The sequence below is a fragment of the Lagopus leucura genome, unplaced genomic scaffold (genome assembly GCF_019238085.1).
Source record: "Lagopus leucura isolate 7727_CA_CO unplaced genomic scaffold, USGS_WTPT01 Super-Scaffold_100049, whole genome shotgun sequence".
NCBI lineage: Eukaryota > Metazoa > Chordata > Aves > Galliformes > Phasianidae > Lagopus > Lagopus leucura.
The window spans coordinates 1,695,184-1,716,155 of record NW_024962295.1 but is presented as its reverse complement, the minus strand read 5'-3'; the positions used below and the strand labels follow the sequence as shown (position 1 = coordinate 1,716,155).

The window sequence follows — 20,972 nt, the reverse complement described above, 5'->3', positions numbered from 1 at the left end:
CCGCACAAGGCACCGCTGGTGGCAGCAGCATTCCCTGCTCGGAGGGCTCTTCCTTCTTGTAAGGAGCTGTTACAGGAATAGGGGCCGCACACATCCAATTGATTTGAACGCAACCTGCCGCCGGTTTCAGCTCCGCAGGAACGCAGCTCTCGCAGCGCAGCAGGCGCTAGGACCCGCCCGCATCCCTCACCCGAGCTGCACGGAGGGACTAAATATAGCGCAGCGGGGCCGCGGGCCGAAGTCGCGCGAGCGGCCGTCCATGGTGCCGGGAGGCGGCGGGCAGAGCGCTGCCGGTGCCGGGCACAGCGCGCCCTCGGCCGGCAGCGCCGCAGTGGGCAAAGTGACCGCCTCGCTGCTCATCAGCAACGCCAGGACGGCCCGCGACGCGGAGCTGCTGGCGCGAGAGGGGGTCACCTTCTGCGTGAACGTCACCAGGCTGCAGCCCTTCCCCAGCCTCCTGCAGGCCCGAGGCATGCGCGTGCCCGTGCTCGACGACCCGGCCGAGGACCTGTACCGCTATTTTGAGCAGTGCGGCGACGCCATAGAAGCAGCTGTCAGGAGCGGCGGGAAGTGCTTGGTGTTCTGCAAGAACGGCCGCAGCAGATCCGCCGCTATCTGCACCGCGTACCTGATGAGACACCGAAACCTGCCGCTCCGGGACGCCTTTGAGGTACTGCATTTACACCCACGGTACTCGGGTGGCTTTTGGGCGCTGCAGGCGATGCTCACGGGAGCAACGGCTCAGGGTGGATGTCAGGATAAAGAACGGGCAGCCGTCGGCTCGGGAAGTGGCGGAGTCGCCGTTCCTGGGTGTTAGGATCTGTGGGGTGGCACTCGGGTCAGCTGCTGGACTTGGTGATCTGACAGCTCTTTCCAACCCTAGGATCTCTCGCGGAATTACATCTCGCAGATGTCTGGGTGCTCTGCCCCGTTTATGATCGGTTATTTAGATACTCGATATTTAAATACATTTCAACCATACATTTTTTTTTCACCCCCCCACTTGGAAAAATAAATCTGCAATATCAGCTTTATGGAACAAACAGACTTACAGATCCAAATAGGTTTTAAGCACTGGTAGCAACAGATGCATTCAGGGTTGTTTATGAACATTTTCCCTACCACTTGCTTATTCATGAGAAATGGAGCTAAAGACAGAGATGTGAAGCAGATCAGTGAAAATAAAAGGAGCATTTGGAGAAGTCATGTTGCAGGATTTGCTCTGTAGCTGTTGCATGCATATCGTCTGTGTGACAGCCCAATGTAGCAAAGAAACACCATCTGTTAGGCCTGCTAAACAGCTAGAGGCTAGCTAGCTGCAAATAATAGCATCTCACCTTCATTAGGATGCCTGTCTAATAAATAGGACAAATAAACAGATGCTTCACAATCTTTCAGCCTTCGCCCACTTGGTTTATATACATACACTGTGATGTCTCTAACACAGATAACTGCTTTGTTTTCAGACATGTTTCACCATCTTTGTAAGAGACATCTGCATTTCCAGCAAACCCAACATCTCCTGTTCATGTCTTGTCCACGAATCCACTGCGTAACAAGGAACATAAGCAAGCACAGAGTGAGGTCATCAAAAACATCCATTTATTATTCCATAATAAAATCAAAACCAAAATAGATCTTCTCAAAAGCCTAAGAAGAAGAAATCAGTTTGCATGATACTTCCATTGCTTCTGTAACCTCTCCCTTTTTTCTAGGCGGTGAAGGCTGCCAGACCGGTAGCAGAACCCAACGCAGGGTTTTGGTCTCAGCTACAGAGATACGAAGAAGATCTGAAAATATCAAAGCAGTCTGACCTGCTGAGCAAAGGACCGAACTCACTTTAAAACACCTCCACACACGGCTGTTTTTAAGCAGCTTGCTGTAGGCCGAAGTAGAAAAAAAATATGACAGCATATATGGCCTGTATATAAAATGCCTGATTGCTACACTGAGTGGATGGCTCCTTACATTCATTCAGATGACTGATGGTGGTGCTTGGGAAAGGAGCAGATAATCAGGGAAAAACAGTAGAAACACCCAACTGTCAGAAGTACCACAAACCAACAGGTAAACAGCATTTGTGTCCCCGCAGCAGTGCTGAATGTGGCAATGGTGCACTGAATGAACAAACGAGAGGTTTCACACTTGGCTTCCCAGTGATGCTTCTGGAAGAGCTGATGCAAGACCATGGAAGCTCTGAGTTCTGGCACACCAACTGCTCTGCATAGATTCTGAATTGTTCTTACTTTCAACTAGACCAAGAAACCAGCACAGGTTTGCACAAAAAGATACAGGACAGAATATTCAGGTGATTATAAGGAGCTCAGCTCCCACCATGCAAGCTCAATGGCTCCTCTGCTTCTGAAATTACTCTCTAATATTCCAAAGGGGTGATTTTACGGGAAAGACTTGGTTGTTGAGGAACAAAGATGACAGTGGCAACCTAAAACCATTGTCACTCCTTTGGATTTAATTTATTAAGTTTGTTATGATCTATCAGTGGCCAAATTCATTCCTTAAAGTGTCACTTTGCAAGTCAGCAGTGTCTGTATGCAAACAAAGTGACTAAACTGCTCCGAGTGTTTGCAGATTGCCACAGTGAATGCATTTGTTTGGAAGTCAAGGAAGGACAAGCTAAGGAAGACGCACGAGGTTCCTCATTCAGGCTACAGTCATGGTTTGACACAAGAAAGTAGAGACATACCGAAGTATTTTGTTGAACTATATTAACAAATTCGTAATTTAATGACAACTGTGAACCTGCAGTGTGAAATTCCATTTCATGTTGCTCAAGACATCAATATTAAGGAAAATTAGCTCATATTCAATGTCTTAGGTGCTTACATAAGGTAACATATGCTCCCAGTAGTGGAGCAGTTTATGGCAGCAATTCTAATGCTGGAACCATGACAGAGAACAAAGCCACTGTGGAATTACTTGAATTAGGCAGTTCAGATGCAATAGGAGCTCCAGAAGTAAAAGACTGCCAAAAATTAAAATACAGTTATTTTAGAAGCTGGAAAGATAGAAGGAAAAAGTAAAAACTGGTGCTATCTTCTAGTTACCTTGAGGCACAGTCTGACCTATTGCTTTCCTTGCTCCCAACTGTGTTTGGTTTGTTCTGTAGCATTTACTTTTCATAGCTACAACCCAACCAACAAGGAACTTGTTGCACATCCACGGATACGCAGGTGAGTGGTTGTTTTTAAGGGACTTCTGAAGCTTTTACAAATCTTGACTACACACATAACATATATTTCAGCACACCGTGAGACTTGGATTTCAAACCCCCAGCACACAGACTATCTCTTCATTAATGGGCAGGTTACTATGCATCAGAAAGTCTGTTCAGTCAGCAGAATGAAGCTTATTTGCTGTTACAAGCTAATGTTCCCAACACTAACGAAAGTAAAACCATTTCTAACAGTGAGCTGTACTAACCCGGAGGCAGCTACAGCATACCAGTTCCACAGTTTAGTTAGCTGAAACAGGAAAAGGTGGTCCCAGTTATCAGGGTATCCCACGCTCCATGCTTAAATATTGCCAGACTTCTCAGCACGCAGACAGCCTCCATGCTGCAGGATTTCACATCCCATCTGCAGAAACCTATTTCTACTTCAAAGCCATTTCCAGAAGGAGGCGTTCAGATGTAGACCATCTCCAAATTAAGATGAAAGATTGTGACACAGAATGAATCCCTGGAAGGAGACCTTTTTTTTTTTTTTTAATGTAAGTTCAAAACCTCGTAACGTTACACGTGATGTGAAAATGTAGGTTTAGACACACGCCTTGGAACCTGTGACCGTCTCAGTGTTTGTAGTGTAAATTTGCTGCTGCCCGGCTGCCTGGCCTGCTGCGTATCTGTATTTGTGGACACTGTAAATTAAGAAAAAAAGACTTAAAAAATAGGCATTACACACACAGCCATAGCTTTGGGCACTCAGGATGTTACTCATTTAGGTCTGTATCCAACGCACTGATAGCACGTGCTTCCCAAGGGTGCAGCTGTTCAAGGCCTGCTGTTCTCACCAGGTGGCACAACCACCTCTCTCTTAGCCAGGAACCATTTCTGGGTTCCTTACTCACCTGTGCCTGTCTCAGAGGCACTTAGGTCAAGCATCTAAAGCACAATAGAATATAGATTTTAATGCCTTCGTGCAAGTTGCAGTTTTTAATACAGGGATCAGAATTACGAGAAAACAGAACCATCTTCAGCTGTCGTCCATCATGTTGAACTTCTCTTGCCTCCATCAGTTCTGTCTGATTTCTCAGGATATTTCAGGATATGTAGTACTTTGTATCAGTAAGATGCAAAGTCAAATCTAAAGTCCAACTTGGCTGATAAAATATTGCCATAAAAGTTCAGTGGCTTTAGATTAAGCAAGGGAATATCAGAGGAACTCTCAATTACTAGGTGTTGCCTAAGAGTGAATTCAGCGTGCTTCTCTCTTCTGTCTTACTATCCTCTCAAGCCTGACAGTAGCTTTCCTTCAAGCTGTTTGGGATCTTTTATGTAGACAAGGACCTCTGCTATTTCTGGCAGTGCGATCCCTCTCCTTGAGAAGGGGACCTTCAGTATGTGTAAAAAATTAAGGATTGGAGGAAAATGCAGGCAAGGTTAAATACGGAGGCCAGGAACTTTGATTTTTCTGCTTTGATGCACACTCAACATATTGGATGCAAAATGCTCCACAAGAAACAAGGAAACGTCACGTGCTTCTAGCAGTCAACTTGGGGAAGAAAATGCCACTACATTTTCTTCATAATAAAGGGGTTTGGGCATTTTAATAGTGGTATTACAGGAGACCTTAATTACAGTACACTGTATTCTTTGACACACTTTTCTTTTGGCTCTTTCACTGCACGCTGTCATCACACAGATCTCAGAAGCGCCATCACAATTACCGAAGCCTAGTTATAGGTGACTGCTGACTGCAGCCAATTACCAACAAATTCAGTATTTGGGAGACATCAGTGCCTGGCATGGCATCACCACCCCCCACAAGTCTGGGACATTCCAGAGCACTGATTCAATAGGTGGAGTTTCCTGTTTATTTTGCTGCAGATTCAAACCAAGGCGAAAGAGAGAACAGAAAATGATGTATAACAGACACTTACTATTTGAACTGCCAAGTTCAAGATTACCTGTACTTCTGTTTTTCCTTCCCTTTGCACGAACAGGTTAGGAAGATCCCACCAAGCATACAAAGAACAGATCCAGCCCAGCCTAAGTACAGAGCCTCCCCCAGTTCATACCTGAAACACAAAAGATTTTATGCTTATAACAAGATCACCAAGCCCTTAATTTAGAACGAGACAGAAAGCACACAAATCATCCAAACAAATTCCATTCTGGATAGATGTCAGCTAGCTGAAAGGTACCTCGGTAGATTACAGAGGAGAACAGGTCTATTTTTGTGTCTGTTCAGTAGAACTCTTATGAGCATATTCCAGTGCTCTGCCAAATCAGTGCACAACAAACAGTGCTAAGCAATATAATAAGTAGCAATAAATAGTTGCAAACATTTAATAAGTTGCTGATAATAATGAGAGATGCTGAATCTTAACACAATCCAATAGAGCAGTGGGTATGAATAATTTGATACAGAAAGGGAAAAAGGAAAGTTACACGCATGCTCCTTTACATATGCTGAATTCCATATCGGTGGTCTGGTCATTCGTGTGACTCACCAGCTTTCTCCACCAGACCTTCCTCTTCAGTCTCCACCTGGGTGAGGGTGCCCAAATACTGAAGAACACTAAGAATTACCCCCACCTGGAATTTGGGTGGAGTGCACAGATGTGGCAGAAGTAGCCAAGCAAGGAATTCTGTCGTATATGAGGCACCTAGAGGGAGGTGTCCCTGCCTGTAGCAGGGGATTGGAAGCAGGTGATCTTAAAGGTCCCTTCTAACCCAAACCATTCTATCATTCTATGATCTCAGCTGACAGAGGTACCAATGTGTTGTGCACTGTGTTATAAAAACTTCCTTCTTAGGGGAACTCCTGACTGCCTTTCCCAGGCTCATACACGTCTGGTCTTTGAGTCAAACTCTTTATCCATGAATTTCCAGGGCTGGATGGAGGGATTTTCTGGAGAGTCTCTTTCTGTACACTAAAATGGACAGCTATCCTTTTTCATTCTGGGGCTGCTCCTAAATGCAGTTCAGACACACAGAACTGCAGAGTGCTGAATATTCTTTAGGACATGTAAGCTTGTTACAAGTCTGCCTAATAAACAGCAGCCTTTTCACAGCTGTCCCACTAAAAAAAGAAGAACGAATTCTATACAAACAGCTGCTTACAAGTGGTCCAGTGTTGTGGCCATAGAAAACTGATTTCTCTGGTTAGCTGCTTCTTATGACAGACAGCAGTGGCAAAGTAATGTCAGTGGCATGGCCAGTATAAGGGCAAGATAACTGTCATGGACCACACAGAAGGTATACTGAGACCAGGTGTGTGGATATCCTTTCTGTTTGTAAATATCAAATCATTACTTAAAAGTGTTTGTTTCTGACTCCAGAACCAGGAAGTTCTGGGGTTTCCCACTGCACACTGGAACCCCAATCTGAGCTCTGGTCCCCAGTGATTCAGAGACTATGCAACAGGAGAGAGAGATGATCATCATCTCCAAACAAACAAACAAAGAAACAAAAGGCTGGGGGGGAAGCTGGAATACTAAGGAAGAATAGGAGAGTGCTGACTTGTGCAAGCAATGGTCTCTGATCACTAGCTGTCTGAAGTCAAGAACGTTGCACACTTTGTACAATGGAAGGCATATACAGGGTGTATCCAGGGGATGATTCAGGTTTCTTTTCATAGTTATATGAGAAATTCCTCTAAGAATCAACAGAGGTCTGAAGTCAGACCAAAAAATGCAACCCAAAAGCAGGTTTTCCACCTTCTTAAGACTGAAGATTAATACTGCCCTGTAATTGAAATTAAACCCCTTTCACACTGCCCAAGGAGGATGTATGGGAACTGCTGAGTCACGGCCTGAACCTCTGATTGATCACCTGAGGTGAGCCATGAGTCAGCCAGAGGAGTACAGGTGAAGGCAATTCACCTGTGCTGCTGGAAGGGGTGGAGCCTGGCTCCACCCCTCCTGGACCTATTTAAGAGCTGGCTACCAGAGGGGAAGGATCTCTTCTGGAGATCCCCTCTTTTGGTGTCTTCTGGTGAGCTCAACCCAAGGGTAAGCTCTTCCACTTATTCTCTTTTTGTGATCGTTGTCTGCTTTGCCTTACTCTCTTGATTATACTGCAATTATAACATCTTGATATCTATTGATTATACACAATTATATTGTGATTATAACATCTTGGTTATACAGAGGATGAGCTTCCTGAAGAGAACAGACCGTGGGTAAACAGAGCTTTACCAACAATCAAAGTTAATTCCCTAAGAACTCTTCAGTAAACTGATTGTCTTAAATAGGAAGTGTAGATACAAAAAAAATTCTTCAGCTACCAAATGCAAACAATCTAGTAACTGATTAACACAAACTGATGTTGAAGCCCAGCAACTATAATGCAACTACAAAACTCCATAGCTGTTCTACAACTTGTTCTACAAATTGTTCTGTAATTCCTAACCATTTTTTTTTTTTTTTTTTTTTTTTTTTTTTTTTTTGGTCCTCTCACATATTTATTACTTTTCAGATAATGCTCTCAAGGGTGATTTCTTTGGAAGTGCTTGTTTGGAAGCATAAGGAGAGCAATTGCTTTGAGTGCTGTGACTCACTAGGAAGCACTCTGCATCCTACCATCCCTGAACTGATCCTCAAGAGGAAAAGCTTTGAAGCACTTCAAATATTATCCCAGGAATGGATGGCTTATAGTTTACTGATCTAAACATGACACACTTTGTAGGGATGTTGGCAAATAATAAATTTCCCCTCTTCAAGCTCTGAGAGGGGAGATTTAGGTTAGATACAAGGAAAAAGTCTGCTACAGTGAGGCCTTTTTTACCTCAAAAGCTGTTTGTGTGCAACCTAGGATGGCAGTGCCCCAAACATTGATGAAGTCCAAGATCATGGGCATCTCTGAGGTGAAAAATTCCCCTGAAGACAATTTTTCCTTCTTTAGGGTTGCGCACTGGGATCCATCCAGGTTTTGAAACCCTGGAGCAGCTGAGGCTAGTCCTGCCATCTAACACATACTGGAGTCTGGTGTCTGGTATCTATTAACTTACTTGGTTACAGCGTATATTGGGTTAAAGAACTGAGCAGTAATCATTACAGCATACCAAGAAACGGCCACCATCGAACAGAGACCTGCCAGAAAAAAATACCAAAAAGCACACAGATGAGTGAGTAATTCAGTGTCTTTAACCCAACAGTAGTGTTCAATTCATTTAGTCTCATTTGACAGCAATACAAAGTACTGACAGCATTTCTATTTCAGCCTCAGCATTACCTCCTAAAATAAAAAGAAATCCTCCGGTGACAGCAACCTTCATTTTTTCATCCTCATCACTCAGCCCAACGTTTGTGCACTTTAAACCAAGCAGTGAGACCACGGCAGCTATGAATCCCAGAAGGGTGGAAATGATCATCAAGGCACGGCATGCCTGAACGTGGACTGAGCGAGACAGATAAAGAGAGAACAAATAAGGAACCATACAGAAATTAAACTAACCCTATTCTGGCAAAACGTAACAGATCAGAGACAGTGACAAAATTAATAGTAGTAATGAATGAATCTTGTCCAACCTTGTCATTCAGCTCTAAGGAATATCAAAAACGTAGAGGGCTGTATGCAGTCACTCAGAATTCAGAGCTGAACTACACTTACACTGTAAGGCTCAGTAAATCCTCTTAGGAGCTTGAGGAAACCCCCAAAAGCATAGCAAACACTTCACAGCTCACATCCTTCAGTCCTGTGAGAACACGTTGCAGTAGACAAGGTCACTTGCAGGTGCAGGTACACATCTCCAGCCTGTTGGTTCTGGTGATTTCCTTTTACCTACAGACCCGAATGCACAGGACACCTCTGAATTCCAGATCCCAAACAAGGCGACACTATGGAAGACTGGGAAAATATCCTGCACGGAGTCTGCTTTGCTACTTCCAGTAAGAGATGGAAAAAGCAGGTGCTGGGGTTAGCAGTGTGCTTTCTGATACTTTAAATTGAGTGGGTAATGAGCAGGGGATGAGCTGGTCCAAGATCTGCAGCTCGCCTCTCCTGCTGAAGATATTCTTTTGCAGAGCGTGTTCAGCTGGTGAGAGTTTGTTACAGAGCCCGTGACCAGCTACTGAAACATATTCAAAGCTTTCTTTCTGTTTCTGCTGACAATTCTGCATCATTTCTGTGATTCTGTAAAGGCAAATGGGATCCTGGGCTCCATCAGGAGAGGGGTGGCCAGCAGGGACAGGGAGGTGATTGTCCCTCTCTACTCGGCTCTTGTGAGGCCCCACCTGGAGTACTGTGTCCAGGTGTGGAGCCCGCAGTACAAGAAAGACATTGAGATTTTGGAAAGGGTCCAGAGGAGGGCGACTAAGATGATCAGGGGGCTGGAGCACCTCCCCGATGAGGACAGGCTGAGGGAGTTGGGCTTGTTCAGCCTGGAGAAGAGAAGGCTGCGGGGTGACCTCATTGCAGCCTATCAATACCTGAAGGGAACCTACACCCAGGAGGGGAGTCAACTCTTCAAAAGGGCTGATAACAGCAGGACTAGGGGAAATGGTTTTAAGTTGAAGGAGGGAAGATTTAGGTTGGATGTTAGGGGGAAGTTCTTTACTAGGAGAGTGGTTAGGCCCTGGAACGGGCTGCCCAGGGAGGTTGTGGATGCCCCGTCCTTGGACGTGTTTAAGGCCAGGTTGGACGGGGTCCTGGGCAACCTGATCTGAATGTGTATGTTTGGTGGCCCTGCTAGGCAGGGGGGTTGGAACTACATGATCCTTGGGGTCCCTTCCAACCCGGGTGATTCTGTGATTCTGTGATTCTGTGATTTAAGCTCCCAGTTTTTGCACGTAGGTATCAATCACTCAATAACTGGGACCAGTTATTAACCAGCCTAACAAGGAAGGTCAGACAGGGACTTCAGGCTCTTTGGAACGGCAGCCTGAATTTAGTAGGTTCTGGTTCAAATGACACTTCAGCACCTTTTTAATGAGATAAACGTGCTGAGTGTCACAAGTCTGATGGGTCTTGGCTCCAACAGTGCATAATTAGGGTCTGAACTGGATTAGTTTCTCTTACACACCTAAACTAACCATGCCCTGGCTCATACCCATGAGAGCTACAAGCTTTTCTTGAAGGTCCCACTATTTGCCCTCACTGACACCAACCCCACCTTCTTTGCCCAACTGTCCTCTCATCTTTCTGTCCCATTCTGTGTCTTCTAACTTGCTTCTTTTTCAGTTGTCCTCCCCTTAAACCTTTTCTTTTCAGTTTATCTCACTTCTGCAAGCTGCTTTGTCTTTTCCCATACTTACTCCTCAAGTATATTGTCACCTCCTCAACAGAGTAACTGATCTCTTCAGTGGATCAAATCTGATCTTCACAACCTCATTTTCAGAGCCTGCCCTATTGATTTACTTTCCACCTCACCCTGTTTTCCCTCTTGCTGACACCATGTTGTTGTTGTTGGTAACTCTCCAAGAGCTTTCTTCCTTTCTTTCTCTTTGGCTTTAGCACTCACAATGCTCTTTTCTGCTTCTCTCCGATGGCTTTAAAACCTACTTTGTCATCAGTAGCTCCGAGATCCTGACCTGATGTGGCCCTGCTGCCTGCATCCACACAAAGGAGCTCTATAGAGAGACAACAACCTGTGTAAAGACATCCATGATGAGATGCTGTACAGACTCAGGGACAGTAAATTAAGAACCAGCCCTTTAAAAGGGTTATAAATGAATCAAGCACATAACTCGCATATGCATTCTACATTCCTCTTAATACACACATGCATTTTAAAGCCAATTCTGAGATCGCAATTTGTTAGAAGGATTGTTAGGCAACTATTAGGATTATTAGAAGAACAGAAGATTCCCTAAAAATGGGCGCAGACAGCTTCACAGGACTGCTGTGCTTGTTTCAGTGTTGGTCAATAATTTCACACTGAGGAAAAAGTTCAGTGCCTTATTCCCACTGATCCCATGTTGCATATCTGCCAGATCAGGAGTATCTGCCTTTCTGTTTAGTTTACCCTCCTCTCAGCGTAGATTCAACTAGTTAGGAAGACATTTTTATCTGGGATAAATCTGAAGTATTCAAGATGGATAACAACTAACTTCACTGTCTATAAGCATGCTCACTATCTGCAGATAGTGCCTTAATTCAACACCTGAGGTCATGCTACAATTCTGCTGCAGGCTGATAGGCAGTACAGGAGACAGCAGACCTGAATTTCCTGATATTCAGAACCACATCCAACAAGTAGTTACTAATTTCTAACATGTAAGTTACTTTAAACCAAATACCTGCAGTACTTGTTCCACTGTACACAGTTTTCAATCTCAGCAGGGAAAACCCACTACCCACTTTTTGGATAAAAAAGAAAATACTATTGACAGCTCCTTTATGAAAACAACCTCCAGATAACACTGGCTATCATATCATATATCATAACTATTGCAAAAGAACGCCCATGCAGTAATTCCATATAGATATGGAGCTGTCAGATGTGTCTTGTCCTTTTTTTTGCAGCCTTTCCTTATGCGTTCCACATATAGTGCCTCTCAAAGCTCTGTGCTGCTTTAACCCGCAAAATCTCTTCTGTTCAGAAGTCAGTGTTATTTTCCATTACAACCAGATTGCCACAACAAAAATCTTGCTACTTTTTCCCCAGCAATTCTTAAGCAGCTAACAAGAGCATGCCAAGTCCCATAGCAGGCAGAGCAAACAGTCAAACTGCTTGCAGTTGGATACTCCGGTGCTGTCGTCTGCACAGCTCTTCCACAGGTTTTCATACAACATAGATGCTATGATCACACTGCCATGGGAGCTGGAGACTCTCCAGTAATTGTGTGGCAAAGTACCTCCAATAAAGGCCCATCCAACCAAACACGAAAGGAAACCAACAATTTGCAGCACCACAGACATGCTTGTGAGTAGTAGCAGCTGAATATCCTTATAATCAGATCAGCATCAAGTGAAGCATTTCAGAAGCCTCCTTGCTGCTTCATCTCTGGGTTTCATTCCAAAATGAGACTACCTTTGCCCTTTGCTCAACCCCAGAGATAAGGCTTACAGTCTATGACAGTAACTGGGAGTTGTTCATGATAGAGATATTAACATTAAAAAAATACTAAAAATATTAATTTTCTCAAAGGAAGTGATAAAGTCTAGTCTTAGTCTCAGCCTAGAAATTCTAGCCATTATTTCTAGAGAGTACTTTAAGAAAGTCTCCTTCTCTGCCATAAACTATGGTGTACATATGACTAAAATTGATTGTAATTTAATCTGCTTAATGACCTCAGATTTTACAAAAAGCTTTCTTGTGTTATTTTCTTTATGACAGAGAGCTTGAGAACACGAACATACTTCTGATGCTAGAGAATTTAGCTTATTTTTGGAATTATGGTCATCAGTGAGCAACAGCAACTATATTGCCAGCTTCTTTCAGGAATGTTAAGACTGTGGTTGATTGATTTTCATTAATATTTCACAATTTATCGACCTGTAGTTAAACTATACAGTTTAAATAGACCCACTTAGACTGGAATAAAACAGTGATAATGTACAGTCCATGGAAATGAAATATAAGGATGTGCCACTGTGACAGACCTATTTTAAAGGGAGTAAAATGATGAAGGAAAATAGCTACATGAGAATAATACATGCCAGTTAATTGCAGCTGTCAGAACATTAAAGTATTAAAAATCTATTCCAGACAAAGGAAAGTATGTTAAACTTGGTTTAGTTGCTTCTGCTCTTGATCAAACAAACTTCTAGACTCAATCCACATCACCCACTAATGTTTATAACTTAAATTGTTTGTGTATCCAAGTAGGGGTAGCCATTTCTTGCAATGATAACCTGCTCTTATCTCCAGGCAATGGAGTCACAGTTTATTCATAAAACCCCTTTGCTCTGACACAGCATGGTAACAGAGTCACAGTATTCCACAAAGACTCCCAAAAGGATTTGCTGTTGAGAGAGCCACAACCTGCCTAAAGCAAATATACCTGTTGTTCCAAAATTCAGTGGTCACTTCGAGCTGATGCTGTAGGTCAGCAGGTTTGGCTGCAAAAGGATACTACCATGCCACTGTGCTAATTTTCCTTCCTCGGCAGCCAAAAACATCTCTGCCATTATTTTAAATAAAAACAGATTTGGCAGCACAGCCAGAATTACCCTGAGCAGCTTGCAATCTTTCAAAGAAAGCAGATGGCGATGTGTTGAGAATTGATCTTTTCAGGAGGTTTTTCCAAAATCCCCTCTTTCTGTTAAATCATTGTGATTTGAAAATGATAGCACATTAAAATGAATGCATTGTGCCAGTGTATTGGAATATCTGCATCCTGTTATTGCCCTTCAAAGAGTTTCAGATTAATTTATTCACAAACAGAAGTTACTCTGGTGACCTCAGCAATCACTTCTACTCATATGGCTTCCAAAGTTGAATTTAGTTAGGAATTAGAATCAAGTATCCCTCCTTCATACTGTTGTCAAGAATTAAAAAATAATAATTAAAAAAGTCATTAAAGAAGTTATCCCTTCCTAGTGGCTACTAAAAAGGCGACTTTGACATGCACTTGTAAAGCACGCATACAAGAGGAACAGATTAAAGTGTAGATTTAGAATGCACAAGTTTTTCATACATGGCACCAGGCATTTTAATCATTCCCTTAAGGAAGCCACTCTCCTCTAAAGAAAAGAGAAGCGCTGTAGAATACAGGATTGTTGTTCACTAAATTCCAGTGGTTAGCAGTGAGCTTACCAATGGCACAGTGCTGTAGCTAGTGCATCAGCAGAGCAGAACTGGCATGGATAGCTTCACATCGACACTATGCAGGACAGGAGTTTTAGCCCAGACTAGGTTCAGCTGGTTGGATGAACTGAACGCCCCCAGTGGCTTGAAGTCATAAGGTGCATTCCTAGGGCACATTTCCCTGCTCAGTTTCATCCATGAGGAATCACAGAATCATAGAATCATTAAGATTGGAAAAGACCTCCAAGATCATCTAGTCCAACCATCCACCTACCAGCAGTGTTGCCCACTAAACTGTGTCCCTAAGTACTACACTACCCTTTCCACAGACACCTCCATGGACGCTGACTCCATCACTTCTCTGGGCAGCCTGTTCCAATGCTTAACATTCTTTCAGAGAAAAAATTCTTCCTATTATCCAATCTGAACCTCCCCTGGTGCAACCTGAGGCCATTCCTTCTTGAATTATTGCTGTTACCTGGGAGAAGAAGTTGACCCCTACCTCACCACAATCTCCTTTCAGGGAGTTGTAGAGAGCTATAAAGCCTCCCCTGAGTCTCCTCTTCACCTTTCATGAACCCATGCTGGCTGGCCTAATCCCCTGGTTATCCTACACATGCCACACGATTGCCCTCGAGATGATCCGTTCCATAACCTTCCCTGGCACTGAGGTCGACCTGACAGGTCTGTCGTTCCCCAGATCCTCCTTATGATCCTACTTACAGATGCACGTCACGTTAGCAAGTCTTCAGTTACTGAGACTCTTCTGGTTGAGCACTGACAGATTGTGGAAAGAGGCTTGACAATCAGCTCCATCAGCTCTCTCAGTCCCCTGCATATGCTAGCAACTTCCATGTCCTCTCCCTGAGTTGCCACAGGAGGTAAACTCTTATTTTCCAGAGTCTCACCAAAAGCTCCCCCTTCATCCATGCCAGCCTTCTTCCCCTCCGGGTCACCTAACAGCACAGGGGGGCAGCCTGCTCCTGCACCTGTTCCACTTCCTTCCTGAGGAGCGTACAGCCTTCCTGGACTCATGTATCCTTCAGGATGGACTTCCAAGGGGTTTTCCCTACCAGTGTCCTGAATAGTTCAAAGTCCACCCTCCAGAAGTCCAGGGTAGCAGTTTTTTTGCCCCCTCCCCCCCCCCCCCGACTTCACCAAGAATGGAGAACTCTGCCATTTAATGGTGGCTCTGCCCAAGACAGTTCCTGACCTCCACGTCTCCCATCAGTCCTTCTTTGTTCATGACCAGTAGGTCATGAACCTGCTCATCAGGAAACTGTATCTTCCACAGACTCCACAAACTTTCTAGCCTGCTTCCTCTGGGCTCTATTATATTTCCAGCATCTGTCAGGGAAGTTGAAGTCCCCCATGAGAACAAGGACTGATGATCGCACAACTTCTGCCAGCTGCTCAGAGAACACCTCATCTGTCTCTCCATCCTGGTTAGGTTGTCTGTAACAGATCCCCACCAGGATGCCATTCCTATTTCCCTTCTCCTTGATCCCTGCCCATAGGGACTCAACCTTATCATTGCCAGCCACAAGCTCAACACCGAGACATTCTCCAACAAAGACAGCAACCCTTGTTCCTTGCCTATCCCTTCTGAAGAGCTTACAGCCATTCCCTGCAGCACTCCAGTTGTGGCAGTGATCCCACCATGCCTCAGTAAAGGCAGCTGAGTCGTAGTTAGCCTGCCTCATGACAGGATAGAGGAGAACACCACCCTCTAACCTCCCTAATTCCCTGAAGCCCTTTTGACAGCCCCCAGGCTTCTCTCAGTGATTTCATTGAGGCCAACTATCAGTAAAGGGTAATAACTAGAGGGGCAAACCAGACCAGGAAGTTTTCTGGTAAGGACTCTAACCCAGGCCCCAGGGAAGCAGCTCATTCCCCTACAGGTAGGGTCTGACCTACACATGGGGCCCTCTGTTCCCCTCAGAAAGGTGTCACCTACAGCAGTTACCATTCTTTCCCTCTCGGTGCCTCAGTCTTGAGGCATGGAGTGGATTGCCTTTTCCTACACAACATCTGGGGTCAACCTTCCACTGCTTTCTCATTTACCTGTCCCTCGAGTTCCAGAGCCTCAAACCTATTACGTAGGGGCACCTGGAAAGGCAGGATAGGTAGGGAGGGAGTTTGCCTGCGATGCCAGGCTGAGACCCGCTTCCATTCCTCCCCATCTCTTAGGCCCCTTCCTTTCCCTGATGGTGATAAGGAGGGAGGTCCACCACTACTTGGGGTGTGTCACCCCAGTGCCTTTCTTGTAGGTAAGGCAGGGAATTGCCCCACCAGTCTGCCTCCTGCTCACCACTCCTTGATGCTCCTTAACCTCTTCACCTTCTCCTTGAGCTATGCCATCAGGCTGAGCAGATCATCCACCTGCTCACCCCTCATGCAGTAATATCTGCCACTCTCCCATTACAGCAACACACTCAGGCATTTTCTGCAGCTGGAGACTTGAACAGCTGTGTTTTTGGGTAGGCATCTGGGTTGCTATATTATTTTTGTTCTCTCCAGAACCATTCTACAGTGAAAACCAAGTGCAGCAAATGGAAATAACTGGAAAGTTCGTTACAGTAGTATACACTTGTTGCAAGTAAAATGCTAACAGTCCTACCAAGGTCTAGGTAGTATACAGTGTTCTTATAACAGCGCATATTAGCATGCAGTATGATTGAGACAGCATCTACAGGTGGAAATTGTGTCTTTTTTTTTTTTTAATAGCAGCCAAAAAGAAAAAAAAAAAAAACAACAAAACAAACAAACAAACAACAAAAAAAAAAACCCTGAAAATATCAACACCTTAAATGTTTGATCAGCAATAGCTTGTACCTTTTTGATCACTTCTGTGTATTTGTTTCAAGAGCTAGGGACGCTGACTTACCCACTGACTGTAAGAAGAGAAACTTGTGACAGAGAGCAGTAACTCTTCCAGACAGCCACACAACACATCTGTCAGCTGGCACGAGGAACCCTGAGCTGTTTTAGGTGACAGCTAAAGGTGATCCCTGAGCCCTGCCAGCCAGGACTCCTCTCCTACAGTTCTACAGGGAGGGAGGAAGGAAGACATGCCCCAGGGCAGGTGGCTGCTTCATCCACCAGGAAGTCGTCTGTTCCTAGTGAATATTTTCTTTCCATCTTGAGTATAATTAAACTGCATTAAAATAAAAACAAAGAGACTGTCTGATATAGATTCTGCTTGCCTCTCTAACAGGGCTGAGACATCTGTTCCTGCTTGTTAGGTGAGGCAAAGCTGTGATGTCGTCGTAGCCATCTGTTACAGCCTGCTACCCCACACGGGGACAGAAGAACCATTGCTCCCATCCCATCATTCTGCTTTCCAGAAAACACGCCTCAGTTTCCAGATGAATTTTGGGCAAACTGATATCTACTCAGCAGAAGTCTTGGAGAGGAATACTCTGCCTTTGGATAGCAGAAAGGCAGGAAAAACTGACATTGTCTCTGACACAAGGAGCAGAGTTTTTTAAATCCTCAGGATATGATTTCCTTTCTTCTGAGGCTACAAATTCCGGCCTCAATACAACACGCTAAATACTTACACTGGAACTATTACTAAGAATGCAAATGGGGTCACTGTCCTCAGGGGCCTGAGGAAGAATCACAAAAATCCTGAATCTTGACAGTTTCCACGTTTTTGAGGTCTGCCTTACGCTGGTAGGCAGTTCTGACTGCTGTGGAGTCCATGTCCGTGTTAGGAAAGGCAAGTTTTCATAGCCTGTGCTATCTGTAAGACATGCTTCCAGTTCGAGCATTGTGCATTGAGAACAGATGAGCTGGAAAGACTACAGAAAAACAGCAGTGGCAATAATTAGAGATCCATAAAATGGGGAACGCTCCCCATTAAGAAATTATTCATTAGGAATAATTAAGAAATGATTCAGTAATATAACTGACAAAGTGACTGCACAATACTGAAAGCTGAACCAAGACACCTGTGGTCCAAAGTTATCCATAACTATTCCCAACCTCCATTTTCTGGGGAAGACTGTCAATCCTTCCTAATCTTTTACCATAAAAAGGGTGTTTATAGAAAAATATTTTACAAATCCAGAATAATCCAAACAAACCACTTTCAGTTCCTAGGAAAAGAATTGTTTGCAGTCCAACCGCAGCAGAACATTCTGGCTTAGAAAACACAAAACACATACAGCCGTGTTTTATTGAAGCTAGCTGCCTCTGAAAGTTTCTAGAGCAAACACACAGATTTAGCACAAAGTCAAATCAGTTGTGTAATGTCCAAGACCTGTCTCACACTAAAGCACTTACTGACATATTGCCTGCTTGTTGTTAAGAATGAGACCAAGTGAAACAAGTAAAACCAAAACAGACATGGTAACAAAGGCACAGCAGTTACTGGGCTGAATGGGGGGCAAAGCACACAGATCTCTCAAGGGTCCTTTAGCCTGTCCGAAAGTACTGAAGGACAAATCCTCTCCATACTAGAACCTCCGTGACAACCTCAACTATATGCTGTCCAACTGCACCAATTTGCTGCACAAAAGAACAAAAATGCATCTCTGGATTTTATATATACATACACACTTACTCTCTGAACTCAACATGTGAAGAAACTTCCTGCACTGTATTGCTCCAAAATCAGTGATTCCACAGTCCATCCAGAGCCCTTCGGAAATCCAATCTGAAGGAACCAGCACTGCTGTGCTGCCAGAAATTTTCCATCTGTTGGACATGGTAGTGAGAAGTAAAACGGTGAATCCAGCTAAAGCCAGCAGCAGTGATAATATTTGTAGAGCAGATGAAGCCATTCCTCTGACAGAAGCTGTTTTTCAAGAAGCCTCCCACAATTTCTGGTATTATAAACCTGTTGAAACAGTTCATACATGTACAGAAGATGGATTTACATTTACAGAAGATGGAAAACATCAGAAAGATGCAGGTACAAACTCTTATGTAAGAAAAATGTAGCACTGATATCTAAATCTCATGAAATAACTGGGATACGCAAATATTCTAGGACATCTCAGTATTTTCTTAGGAGAACTTTTATTACCATTCATGCATATTTCACAAAACAAAACCAGAAGATCAGAATGAGGAATTCTCTATTTCACATTTGCAATGCGTCATCAGTTCTTCACTTGTTTGCTAACTCACACTTCTTTTAAAATTAAAGATACTAAATGCTTTCATAAATTGTCTCCTGATTACAATGCCTATCAATACAAACTTAAAGTGAAATGAATTCTGATACTTACGTTTATGATATGCTTCTGATCTCCACATTTACCTTCCTGCTAGACAGTAACGTCAGCACTCTGTGTGGATCAGCTTGATCAAACAGAAAGCTAAGTTCTGTACTCTTTGGGACCTTTCCCCCCATTCTAAAAATCAAGGACCTGTGGCTGAAGCATTGCCCAACTGTTGCACAAAGGCCCAGATGCACCTTTTTGCTACAACGTCTCAGTGAAATGGACAACTCCACTAAGAAAATCATAACAAAATCATGAGAGTTGCTATGGAAAGTGCCCAGATTAAACAGGCAATCACTGGTATATAATTTGCTTTCTCAGTGCCACTGAGCTGCCCATGCATCAACAGTCTCCAAGAAAAATATTATTACAATTTCTACGATGACTTATTTACTTTACACCTTTGTTGCACTTGTCATCAAAATGCTGTCCTCGCAGAAAGAGCCCTGCATTTATGATAGAATAGGCAAACAATCATAGAAAGCATTTGTTTTGGGATGCAGCCCCCACTGCAATGGAATACAGTGTTTCAGCATGATGGAAAAAAAAAAAAAAGGAATTCAAGCCTCCTCCCATAATCATTCCTTTATAACGTCTGTAACATAATGGAAATTTGTTTGTGCAAATAAGCAGGATTACATTTATCCTGCTCTGAAAAGCATCTGTATTCCACCATAAAAGTTTAATCTGCCATTGGGGAGGGCGTAATTTTCTCCTAAGTGACTGCGTAACTTCTTCAAAGCACACAGCTGACAACAGAAAATATGCAAAATAAATCATAAATTTAACTGAAGGAGTAAACTCAAGCAGACTTCGTACCACAGTTCAAGTGATTGTTTCTGCCTGTCATGTTGGTACGAGCCATGTGGTCACAATTCACTCCTGACAGTAGGCAGATGAAACTATAAACCTCCAATGGTGGGTAGCACATAGCTGTTAACACAAAGTACTCATCAAAATACTGCAATGTAAAACACTGCATGCTTCAAAGTGAGGAAGCTTAGAAGCTGGATTCCTCAAAAAAACAAATGAGCAATCATCCTTGAGCCAGCACCTAAATTCTACCACTTTCAGAAGGACTAGGGATACCACTGCAGGAATCCTTCCTCCACTCTTAAAATGACAGCCCAGTCCTAATGTGCCTACTAGAAGTAACATAACATCTACAAGCTCCACATGCTGGATGCAAGCATTCCTCAACAGTAAAAGGCACATGGGGGCCAAAACTAGGCGACATTTCAATTCAATTCATAGGATGGCTTGGGCTGGAAGGGACCCCAAGGATCACAGAATCACAGAATGGCCAGGGTTGGAAGGGACCTCAAGGATCATGAACCTCCAACCCCCTGCCACATGCACCAACCTCCCCATTTCATACCAGGCCAGGCTGCCCAGGGCCCCATCCAACCTGGCCTTGAACACCTCCAGGGATGGACGGGGCATCCACAGCCTCTCTGGGCAGCTGTTCCACCACCTCACCACTCTCTCTGTAAAGAACTTCCCTCTGACATCCAACCTCAATCTTCCCTCCCTCAACTTAGAACCATTTCCCCTCGTCCTGCAGTTATTTGCCCTTTTAAAGAGTTGATTCCCCTCCTGTCTGCAGGCTCCGTTTAGGTACTGAAATGCTGCAATGAGGTCACCCTGCAGCCTTCTTTTCTCCAGGCTGAACAAGCCCTCAGCTTGTCTTCGTAAGGGAGGAGCTCCAGTTCCCTGACCACGCTCCTGATAAGGTCTCTGGGGGAAAAAAGAGGAAAAAAGTAATAAAATACTCTGAATTCCAAAGCTAAAACAAACTTTAAATTAAAAAAAAATATTTTGGTTTTGTTAGAAAAACGGAGCGCTGACATCACGTGCACAGCTC

At 43.9% G+C, this 20,972-nt stretch overlaps 2 protein-coding genes across 2 annotated transcripts; one reads left to right on the top strand and one right to left on the bottom strand.

Moving 5' to 3' along the window:
* Nucleotides 1-259: 259 nt before the first annotated feature.
* On the top strand, nt 260-2,759 carry DUSP28 (dual specificity phosphatase 28). The gene is made up of 2 exons (XM_042885380.1): nt 260-670; nt 1,716-2,759. The coding sequence occupies exons 1-2, from the start codon at nt 260-262 to the stop codon at nt 1,842-1,844; spliced, it is 540 nt and encodes a 179-aa protein (XP_042741314.1). The 3' UTR covers nt 1,845-2,759.
* LOC122187662 (claudin-19-like) lies at nt 1,581-19,312 on the bottom strand. The gene is made up of 6 exons (XM_042885379.1): nt 19,115-19,312; nt 18,445-18,720; nt 8,417-8,581; nt 8,193-8,274; nt 5,146-5,256; nt 1,581-3,876 (listed from the first exon to the last, which is right to left on the bottom strand). Exons 2-6 carry the CDS (start codon nt 18,662-18,664, stop codon nt 3,777-3,779), a joined length of 678 nt encoding a protein of 225 aa, XP_042741313.1. The 5' UTR covers nt 18,665-18,720; nt 19,115-19,312; the 3' UTR covers nt 1,581-3,776.
* Between the last annotated feature and the right edge of the window lie 1,660 nt (nt 19,313-20,972).